Raw genomic sequence first — 11830 nt, 5'->3', positions numbered from 1 at the left:
ACAGTCATGGTGAGAACATCACATCATAGCACACCACATCACACCACCACCCCTACCACCACACAACCATACCACACCACAGCTCACCATACCACACCACACCACCACTAACATCACACATTATACCATTCCACACTGCACTATACCACAGCACACACACCACCACCATCACACACCATACCACACCACACCACACCACACCACCACTAACATCACACACCATACCACACTGCACTACACCACACCACCACATCACTAACATCACACACCACACCACCACTAACATCACACACCACACCACAGCACCACTAACATCACACACCACCACTAACATCACACACCACACCACAGCACACCACCACTAACATCACACACCATACCATACACCGCAACACAGCATACCATACCAACACTAACATCACACACCACGCCACCACCACCACCGCCGCCACACCACACCACCACCACTGACAACACACACCATACCACACCACACCACCACTAATATCACACACACCATACCATCATCAACATATCACACACCACACCATACCATACCACACCACAACACCATCTTTCCATCGTCCCGCCCCGTCTCCACCAATCACCGCCGCGCTCCTGCCCCGCCCCGCCCCGCCTCTCTCAGACCCCGCCGCCTGCCTCGTAATCATTGAAACATTCTTTAAACGTATTTTCTCAGGTTTTGCATGTGTTTCTTGGTGTTTTCAGGACTCTGGGTGTTGGAAGAGCTGGAGGAGGAGGAAGTGGAGGGGAGAGGTGGAGTGTGGGAGTGAGGGTGGGGGAGGTGGAGTCACTCCCCAAACGTGTCAAAAAAACCATCTCGGCGTAAGAGTTACAATGTTTCTCCTTTATTGATTGAGTTGGCATTGTTCTGATATCTGGTTTGTTATTGGCAAAGTAAAGCAAGTTTGAAGGCACAATAGAATCGAGTCCAGCTGTGTTTTGGCTTAACGGAAAAATAACATTAAAGTCACTGCATGAAATATAACGTTTTTTTTAATTAGCACGCCTAGGATTGTTTTGGTGCTTGATATAACACTTACGAGATATGAAAAACGTGACCCAAGTAATAGTAGTCCATAAAGTTTAGCGTAATTATTCGTATTTTCAAATTCAAAATTTTTAACGGCACCAAAACCGAAAAACGAAAATCTTTATACGACGAGAAATCTCCGTTTTCTTTATTTGGCAGAAAGCAAAAATTTCTGGTATTCAGAAAATGTAATATAATGTAGTGTGGCTATACTTTCCATCTCGACATTTTGATGTGTTTGTGACCCGTTAATTTGACACAAAGACCGCTCGTTGGCCCGCGTTAGGTAAACAAACCACCCGGTAAGGATGTTATGTTTTGGTTATTAGTTAAACTATTTATCGCGTCTAAAAGTGTAGTGTATTCCAGTCTGGAAGCCTTTTTTCTTGTGACGATTTTTAAAATGAATTACGTACGTAAATATTGAGCCACAGGGACGCCTTCGCCCTGCCTTCCCCTGAGGTTAGCCCACAAATGTTTGCCTGCACGCCCCCGAGTTTCCAGACCCAGAGAGTGAAGCAAAGCCAGAATCAACCACCAAAGTAAATAAATAGCCATTATTGTGTTGAATAAGGCGATGGTTATGTATACCCTCTTTCAGACCGACAGGTGCCCACCATGACTCGGACCCAGGCCCCGCCCCACCCACTCCCGTCCCCAACCGTGTCAACTCATCAAATTTTCCTTCAATTCTCAGTCTTTTCTGCTGTTGCCCGCCTGAAATGCATAAATTGTAGTGATAGGAGGAAGAAATGAGGAATGGAGGTGTGTAGTAGTAATAGTAGTAGTAGTAGTAGTACTAGTACTAGTAGTAGTAGTACTAGTAGTAGTAGTAGGAGCAGCAACAACAGTGTTAGTATAATTTGTATGTGTGTGTGTGTGTGTGTGTGTGTGTGTGTGTGTTGCTCAACGTAACAGTGCTCTCTCTCTCTCTCTCTCTCTCTCTGAAACGCTGTGCTCTCACCAAGACTGTTTTCCAAGGCCACACAGATGACTGACTGGGTTTCCAAGAGTGTTTCTCTTATTGATAATGCAGAAATGTTGTTAATCTGTCACTAGAACCTTAAAAACACCCTTACAAACGCTTTGCTCTCACCAAGACTGTTTTTTCAAGGCCACAGAGATGACTAGCCTGATTCCCAAGAGTGTTTCTTCTGTTAACAATACAGAAATGTCAATTTGTCACTAGAACCTAAATAGAACCATTGAAAATGCTCTGCTTTCTCACCACGACTGTTTTCCATGGCCACAGAGATGAATAGCCGGGTTCTCAAGAGCGTTTCTCCTGTTTATAATGTAGAGATATTGTTAATCTGTCACTTAATAGAACCTTGAAAATACCCTTAAAAACCCTTACAACTTCAATTATACTCTAGTGACGAAGGTTAGACACAATCCGTCACTTAGGTGGAGCTTGGCGGTGTCTTGCGTGTGGCTTGACAATGTTGTGACTTGAGTGACAGACAGAGTTCAACACTAAACTCACCCCAGTAGCAGTAGCAGTAGCAGCAGCAGCAGCAACAACAACAACAACAACCCAGCAAACACTTACCACAGACAGACACGACAAAGTTTACCAATCACCTCCCGCCCACTACGGACACTGGTGGCAAAGGTGCTGCTGCCTGCCAGCAGGTGACACTGCTGCGCTGCCTGGACCAACACAGCAACAATTGACATAAGCTTATTATTTGAAGAGACAGTTTGCTACTAGAGTAATATATTGATACTACTGCATAGATAGTGCAAACTTTCCTGTACTTATATGGTAGTAATAGTAATAAGTATATAAGTAGGTAGCTCAGTGGTTAGAGCGCTGGCTTCACAAGCCAGATGACCGGGGTTCGATTCCCCGGCTGGGTGGAGATATTTGGGTGTGTCTCCTTTGACGTGTAGGTGCTGTTCACCTAGCAGTGAGTAGGTACGGGATGTAAATCGAGGAGTTGTGACCTTGTTGTCCCGGTGTGTGGTGTGTGCCTGGTCTCAGGCCTATCCGAAGATCGGAAACAATGAGCTCTGAGCTCGTTCCGTAGGGTAACGTCTGGCTGTCTCGTCAGAGACTGCACCAGATCAAACAGTGCTTTTAACTCGCCGCTGAAGTAGTTGTTGGGAATGCGATCATTAATTATCAGATGAGATCACCTTTGCCTTCAGTCCTGAATGTCTTCAACCAGGCTACGGCATATTAGCTACTATACGCCTTGTTCCTTCTTAATGTAACAACCATTAAACAAGAATAACCATTGTGTCTGCCTGTCTCTTTCCTTCGATCTGACTAAAAATCGACCTTATTATGATTACTTTTATGCAACTGACAATATCAAAAGGCGTGGAAGACCAGCTGTTCACTTTTAAATAGCATGGATTTCAAGGAGTAAGTGGTCAAGGTATCTCTGCCGATCTTTTTTGTTTACGCTGCAAGAAAATAAGGAAATGTCTGTCTGTTTGTATACATTGAAAAATAACGAAAAGTACCTATTGTTTATTTGTACCGCATATCATTACTATAGAACAGTGTCCTTAATCTCTCTCTCTCTCTCTCTCTCTCTCTCTCTCTCGTGTGTGTACTGATTTTTACATATATTTTCAGTCTTGTTAATCTCTCTCTCTCTCTCTCTCTCTCTCTCTCTCTCTCTCTATGGGCCTGGGGGGGATGTCGTCTCCAAGTGTATTCAAACTCCTTGGTTAAGAGCAATGAAAGGAGCGATAAAGGCTAGCTCTCTGCGGCACCATTTCCCCCAAACAAATATCTTTCCTTCTCCATCCCAGTGTTTATCTTTCTCACATAAAACTAACAATATCACCATCACAACCACAACAGCACAGTATAGTAAGAACAACATGTAGCCAAAACATTTTATTCATCTCTCTTAGGAAGCACATTTCGTTACTGCTCATTATCGTTCGGGAAGCATCGGGGAGCATTGTGAAATATACTTCGATATAATTCTGTCCTTACCAACTATTTGTATTAATTGAGAAGCACTTGAGTATCACAGTTTTCATTTCACAGTTTGAAGCACTTTGATCTCTCACAACGACTATCTTCCAGGGCCATATAGATGATTAGCCTGGTTGTTAAGAGGGTTTCTCTTGTTTATAATGTAGAAATCTTGTAAATCTGCCATTAGAACCATAGAAATCCTCTGAAAACCTGTGTAATTTCAAATAGAGCCTTCAGGATAAAGTGGATGTGAGATTAAGTGTTTCAAAATAGGGAAGAGAGAGAGAGGGGGGCGCAGGGAAGCACTTGTTGATGCAGCCTCCTCTCTTCGTCTTTACCAGCGTGTGGTTGTTAATATTTTGATTTCAACATGAACTAAATACATATACATTTTGAAAAATTATCACTGGACGTAAGGTTAGGTTATAACGTTCTAACTCAGCTTAATAATGAAGTTTTAACCAACATCAACCAACTTAAGTTTAATGTAAAAAGTACAATTGTATAATCACGAAAGACAACTGCAAGATAAATGTTGTCACGAGCAAATAAAACTTAGCATAGGAGCATTTTTAGGGTGACACAAGTTTCTGCGGGGATCGATAGAGAGATTAAGTTGGAAGACAGATAAGAATTTGACAACGAAATATCAGTCCTTGTGAGGTGTGAAATGAAACGTAGCACTTAGATAATAGAAAAACAAATTATTCTAAATGGAGAATGTTCTAAGCACATATTTTGAAGCGTTGTTTAGCCTTGGTGTGAAAAATACAATTAACATGTGACCTCACCTCTACCAATACCAGAAGAAATTCGTGTTACACCATACAATGTCAACACACAATTATAATATATGGCAGAATGAAAGGTTTCGAAAATACAACCATGGCGCTTGTCTGTTCTACCTCAAGGCAAGACTGACTAAGTTGTTTTTATCTTTCGGGAAGCATTCTTATGTCTTGTCCTTGAAGCATTACAGAAAACGAAAAAAAAAGTACATAACGATAGATTTTTTTTCATAAATAGTAATGGTTTGCATTGAATGATAAGTAGCAGTATATTATGACAGACAGATAAATTAACCTGCATAGTGATGTTATTTGTGACAGGACGTGGTGTTTTTGATCTTTAGAATACAGGAACAGGTTGTGCTGGAAGATAGATTAATAGTGAACGAAAAGAAAAGAAATGAAGTCTATGCTGTTGAATCTAAAAATATAGGACGTGTTATTTTGATCATTAAGAGAAAAAAGGCTGTGTTGGAAGATAGAGTCGCTAGCCTATTGCAAAACGAGATATATTAGTGATAGATGGAGTGACAGATAGATAGTGATAGATAAAAAGAACGATAGGTGTTTCTTTATCTTGAAATAGAGAAATGAGTTGCTTTGAGGGACAGTCTATTGCAAAACGAGATATTAGTGATAAATAGAATGGCAGATAGATAATGATAGATAAAAAAATGATAAGTGTTTCTCATATTGTGAAGCGAATGACAGAGTTCACAATTAATGGTATATATAAGATTAAATGTTCTGTTTCGATCATTAGCAAGGAAATAGAGAAACAAGTTGAGTTGAAAGCAAGATGTGAAGAATTCTACAGCGAAATAATAGAGAAATTCATCTAGGTGTGATATAAAACGAAGTACTTTGATAATAGAGAAACAAGAAATGCGTGAAGTAAAACGTAAATAAATGAACAGATAAAAAGAAAAAAAACCAGTGAATAGAGAAAAAAAGACCATCGAGAGATAAATATGAAATGAAACAAAACATTTTGACATTTAGTAAAGAAATACGAAAGGAGTTTTGATCAATAACAACAAAAATAATAATAACAACAGTAAAAATGATAATAATAATAATAACAATAATAATAATAATAATAATAATAATGATAATAATAATACTAATAATAATAATAATAATGATAATAATAATAATGTTCTGTGTTACTTTAATTCAGGCAAGAGTGACGACATTTTAAGGGAAGCATTGTTATTGTACATACGTGTCTCGCCTTTAAAAGTATTACAGAACCTTACTTATCAAATAATAAAAAAAAAAAAAGCAAATGAAGAAGAAGAAGAAGAAGAAGAAGAAGAAGAAGAAGAAGAAGAAGAAGATGAGGAAAAAGAGGAAGAAGAGGAAGACCTTCTTAATCTAGTCTAGCCAGCACATCAGACATCATCAGCTCATTTCATCACAGTGTCTGCCTGCTTGGCCACCTCACGCCAGGCTAACACCACGTCCCTTTCCTCCGTCAGGCGAGAACACACTGCAAACCTGAGGGAGAGAGAGAGAACATACAGTCACACACCTAGTAGTAGTAGTAGTAGTAGTAGTAGTAGTAGTAGTAGTATAGTTAAAGCTACACTGGTCTTCAAGGATGTTTTGACGGTTCTAGTGTCAGATTAACCAGATTTCTACCCTATCAACATGAGAAACACCCTTGATAATGTAATATTTAAAGGTGTCTCTATGGATTAAGTGAGATTAACTAGATTTCTACGTTATTAACAGGAAAAAACACGCTTGATAGCCTAAATATTCATCTATGTGGTCTTATAAAACAGACGTGGTGAGGTGACACGGATTTTTCAAGTGTTTTTTACGGTTTTAGTGACAGATTAACTAGATTTCTACGTTACTAACAAGAAAAGCACCCTTGATACTCTAACCATTCATCTCTGTGCCCTTGGAAAACATTCGTGGTGGGAGAGCAAAGGGTTTCAGACAGCGGTGAGCACTACTGGTGACTGACCTAAGGTAGAACATGTCTTGGTGCTTGGCGGGCACCATGTGAATCACTCCCGCTGCGTTGATCTTCTTCAGCAGCTCCTCGTTCACCTCGTTGTCCGCGTTCTGCCACGGGGAAGGTCAAAATCAATGTAGATTATTTTTTTATGTCAGAGGGGAAATTAAACCAAGAGCAACAAAAATTATTAAACAAAAAGACCCACGGAGATACCAGTCCTCGAGCAGGTCAGAGAGAGTTAGCTAAAAGAATGGGATGTCTTGAAACCTCCGTCTTCAATTTGTTCAGGCCACAGGATGATGGAAATACAGACGCAAGAAGAGAGTTCCAGAGTGTGCCAGAGAAAGGAAGAAATGATTGAGAGTACTGATTAATTCTTGCATTAGGAAGGTGGACAGAATAGTAGTGAATGATTGAGTGTACTGACTAACTCTTGCATTAAGGAGGTGGACAGAATAGTAGTGAATGATTGAGAGTACTAGTTAATTCTTGCGATAGTGAAGTGGACAGAATACTGTAGTGGTGAATGATTGAGAGTACTGGTTAACTCTTGCATTAGGGAGGTGGACAGATTAATGGTGATTGATTGAGAGTACTGGTTAACTCTTGCATTAGAGAGGTGGACAGAATAAGGTGAAAGTCTTGTGCAGCGATGAGTGCATATGGTGGCAGCAGTGGGATATGAAACCAACTACAATATAATCAACTACAACTGCATTTTTGTGATTTTTTTTTTTTTCGATTATATGATATTTACTTGTTCTTAGATGCTACACTCACTCACATCAACATAAATAAACACACACACACACACACACACACACACACTCTCTCTCTCTCTCTCTCTCTCTTCTCACCAGCCTGAAACACACAAGTCCCAGTGTCACAGGATGAGTCACTTTGAAGCGCCGGTCAGACTTCACTAGCTCTTCAAACTGGTGTGCGAGGGAGACCTGCAAGACAAAGGTACCAGTGACTCACCAGCACACTGCAACACACACCTTATACTTTGAAAATACATAAATAAATGAATAAAGGTGCGGTACAGTATTTCAGAGAGAGAGAGAGAGAGAGAGAGAGAGAGGTGAGCAATATACTACCCTGGTTCATGTTTGCTTTACTGGCAGGTGACAAGATCCTGTAGTGAAGTTTGTGTTTATAAAGTTTTTTCACCTCTGCTACTACTACTACTACTACTACTACTACTACTACTACTACTACTACTACTACTACTACTCTTCCTCCTTTAAAAAAACATGTAGAGGTGTAGACATGCAGTACAGTACCGTTAGTGAGTCGAAATAACACAGAATCCCTTAAAAGCTTAAATATACACGATTCAAATCCATAAACGCTTTGTTCTTCCTCTTCTTTTGTCCTCTTGATAATTTGAACAACTTAAACACAGACGAACAGTAATGACAGATGTACATTCAGGTCGCTATTTGATGAAGAAGTTTTGCTACTTATAATTCTAACAAAATCAACAACTGTCTTTTTTGTTTTCCGTCATGGCAGCTGTTATTGGCTAAACTTGTAAATCTCTCTCTCTCTCTCTCTCTCTCTCTCTCTCTCTCTCTCTCTCTCTCTCTCTCTAATGTGTGCCTGCAGTCCTTCTCTCCCGAACAGACGCATCACAAACCACATCTTGAGGGATCGGAAGCGGCGGCCGAGTGGGATCTGCCAGTGCTGGGGAGGAGAGGAGGAGGATTCAGGCGTCTGTAGCCACACGCAGAGAGAGAGAGAGAGAGAGAGAGAGAGAGAGAGAGAGAGAGAGAGAGAGAGAGAGAGAGTTAGAGTAGTAGTAGTAGTAGTAGTAGTAGTAGTAGTAGTAGTAGTAGTAGTAGAAGTAGCAGTAGCAGTAGCAGTAGTAGTAGTAGTAGTAGTAGTAGTAGTAGTAGTAGTAAAACAATGATAATGATAATAATAATAATAATGATAGTGATAATGATAATAATAATAGTAATAATAATAATAATAATAATAATAATAATAATAATAATAATAATAATAAGAAGAAGAAGAAGAAGAAGAAGAAGAAGAAGAAGAAGAAGAAGAAGAAGAAGAAGAAGAAGAAGAAAAGGAAGAAAAATTAAAAAAGAAATAGATGATGAAGAGGAAGAAGAGGGAGAGAAGAGGAAGATGAAAAGTACTTAATCCTCTAAACACAACTTCAAATCCTTAAAAAACACATCATAGTTGAATTAAATTATATTACTTGCCTTATAGTAAGTAAAAAGCACAATAATCCCTTACTCTACACCCTCGAACACTTAAAAAAAGCTTCTGATCCCTTAAAAAGAGTGTTGGAATCTGCAGAAAGCGTGTTAGTGGGATTCAGCACCGGTACTCACTCTGTAGTCCGGTATCTGGCCCTGGTATTCGTGTTTGAGGTACAGGGGGTCCACACTGAAGGCGTTCACCAAATACCTCGCATCCCGAAGCCTAGGAAGGGACACCAGTGGGATTAGAAACAGTTATAGAGTATTACAAAGGGTTAGATAAATTCATAGAGGATTGTGAAGAAATATTAAAGGATTACAGACATTTACAGAGAATTAGAAAGGATTAGGAAGGTTTATAGAGGGTTATGAAGGATACAAAGGATTACAAATATTTACAAAAAATTACGAAGGTTTATAGAGGGTTGTGAAGGAGTATTAAAGGATTATACACATCTATAAGGGATTAGGAAGGATTAGAAAGGTTTTATAGAGGGTTGTGAAGAATACAAAGGATTACAAATATTCACAAAGGATTAGGAAGTTTATAAAGAATTGCGAATAAGTATGCAAAGGATTCTAGACATATACAAAGGATCATAGACATTTACAAAGGATTATGAAGATTTATAGAGAGTTGCAAAGGACTATACAAAATATCATAGACACTTACAAAGGATAATAGACATTTTTACAAAGAATTACGAAGGTTTATATAAGAGTAACGTTAATGATAATAAAAAAAAACGTAGATTTTCAAAAGTATGATTCGTAAAATATTAAATTATCTTTGTATTTTTCATTAGAATTTAAATGAGAGACTGTGTTTGTATTCTTATGATCTCTCACCACCACCACCACCAACACCACCACCATAACCACCACCACCATCACCACCACCAACACCACCACCACCACCACCACCACCACCACCACCACCACCACCACCACCACCACCACCACCACCACCACCACCACCACCACCACCACCACCACCACCATCACCATCACCACCACCACCACCTCCTCCACCACCACCACCACCATCACCACCACCACCAACACCACCACCACCACCACCACCACCACCACCACCTCCATTCTTATGACCTATCACCAGCACCAGCACCATCACCACCACCACCACCACCACCACCACCACTTACCACATAGCAGAACAGTCAAAATTAATCAGCAGCCACTTATGGGGGTTGAAATCGAAGCTGTCAGCGAGCTCCACTCCGTCAGCCAGGTAGCGGAACTCCTCACACACCAGAGAAGCCCCTGCAGGAACACACACCACTATACCACACACCTACACCTTCTGCACCACCTTGAACCCTTTCTCTTCACCTCAAAGTGTGTTCTAAGCTTCACCACAGCAACTCTATTACTCTATGGAACTCCTCACACACCAGAGAAGCCCCTGCAGGAACACACACCACTATACCACACACCTACACCTTCTGCACCGCCTTGAACCCTTTCTCTTCACCTCAAAGTGTGTTCTAAGCTTCACCACAGCATCTCTATTACTCTATTGCTTTCCAAAGGCTCTAGTTACAGTTTAATGGTTTACAAAGGTGTTTTTATGGTTTTACTGGTAGATTAACAAGATTTCTGCATTATCAAAAGGAGAAACAGTCTTGAGAACCCAGCTTTATCATCTCTGTGGCCTTGGAAAGCAATCATGGTGAAGTGATACAGATTTCGAAGGGTGTATTTATGGTTCTAGTGACAGGTCAACAAGATTTCTGCATTATTAACAGAACGAACAGGTCTTGAGATCCCGGCTTTATCATCTCAGTGGTCTTGGAAAACACTCATGGTGAAGTGATGCGAGATTTAAGATGCTTTTCATGATTCTAGTGGCAGATAAACAAGATTTCTTCCTTATGAACAAGAGAAACACACACACACACACACCTCTCTCTCTCTCTCTCTCTCTCTCTCTCTCTCTCTCTCTCTCTCTCTCTCACCAGCATAGGCAGCGTCAACGTGGTGCCACAGACCAGTCTCCTGCGCCACCTCCCCGATCTCCCTCAGGTTGTCAAAGCCACACACGCCTGTTGTCCCCATCGTGCTCACCACCTGCGCGGGAGAGAGGGAGAGTGAGAGAGGGAGAGGGACAGGGACAAGGGAAGGGAGGGGGTTGAAGTGGGGATGGAAGGAGAAGAGGGAAGGAAAATGACAAGGAATGGAGATAGGAAGGAAACCGCATCAGAGGCTCTGGAGGATGCACGGATAGAGGGAAAAATATTAGGGTGGATCAGGCGGCAGGAGACAGAGAGTATAGAGCAATAAACGGCTCTTATTCCGAGTGGGGTCAAGTTATTAGCGAGGTGCCACAGGGATCAGTTTTATGGTCATTGCTATTTCTAATATGTATTAATGACTTGGATAGTGGAATTAGTAGTGTCATTAATATGTTTGCAGACGACACAAAGATAGGTACAGTGATTGGGTCAGATTCAGATGTCACCGCCTTGCAGACAGATTTAGACAGAATGAACGAATGGACAGACAGATGGCAGATGCAGTTCAACATTGACAGTACTTAGTGTAGGGAGAGGAAATCCACCCAATAGGTACACGATGAACAATGAGGCCCTGGAAGGTTCAGAATATGATAAAGACTTAGGAATTATAGTTAGCTTCGATCTCGGTCTAAGAAAACAATGCATAGAGGCTTGAAATAAGACAAATAGGATATATTCAAAAGAGTGTTAAAAGCAGAAATCCTGAAATAATACTAAAGTTATATTTGGCATTGTTCATCACGGCATCTAGGTCATGCGGTGTATAGTTGTGGTCCATACATTACAGAAGGATATACTGTAGCTCTATTAC

At 40.6% G+C, this 11830-nt stretch overlaps 1 protein-coding gene across 1 annotated transcript in view; it reads right to left on the bottom strand.

The window, feature by feature from the left end:
• Positions 1–3898: 3898 nt before the first annotated feature.
• LOC123511356 (aromatic-L-amino-acid decarboxylase-like) overlaps positions 3899–11830 on the bottom strand; it is an 18549-nt gene continuing 10617 nt past the window's right edge. Inside the window, exons 8-14 of the mRNA XM_045267168.1 lie at positions 10960–11071; positions 10147–10264; positions 9113–9203; positions 8350–8447; positions 7616–7715; positions 6765–6865; positions 3899–6286 (exon numbers count right to left, since the gene is read on the bottom strand). Of these exons, the coding sequence (XP_045123103.1) occupies positions 6196–6286; positions 6765–6865; positions 7616–7715; positions 8350–8447; positions 9113–9203; positions 10147–10264; positions 10960–11071 (711 nt within the window). The 3' untranslated portion in view covers positions 3899–6195. The remainder of the gene's footprint in view (positions 6287–6764; positions 6866–7615; positions 7716–8349; positions 8448–9112; positions 9204–10146; positions 10265–10959; positions 11072–11830) is intronic.

Source organism: Portunus trituberculatus, chromosome 4 (assembly GCF_017591435.1).
Source record: "Portunus trituberculatus isolate SZX2019 chromosome 4, ASM1759143v1, whole genome shotgun sequence".
Classification (NCBI taxonomy): Eukaryota; Metazoa; Arthropoda; class Malacostraca; order Decapoda; family Portunidae; genus Portunus; species Portunus trituberculatus.
The sequence above is the reverse complement of the archived record's forward strand: the minus strand, read 5'-3'. Positions and strand labels throughout refer to the sequence as shown.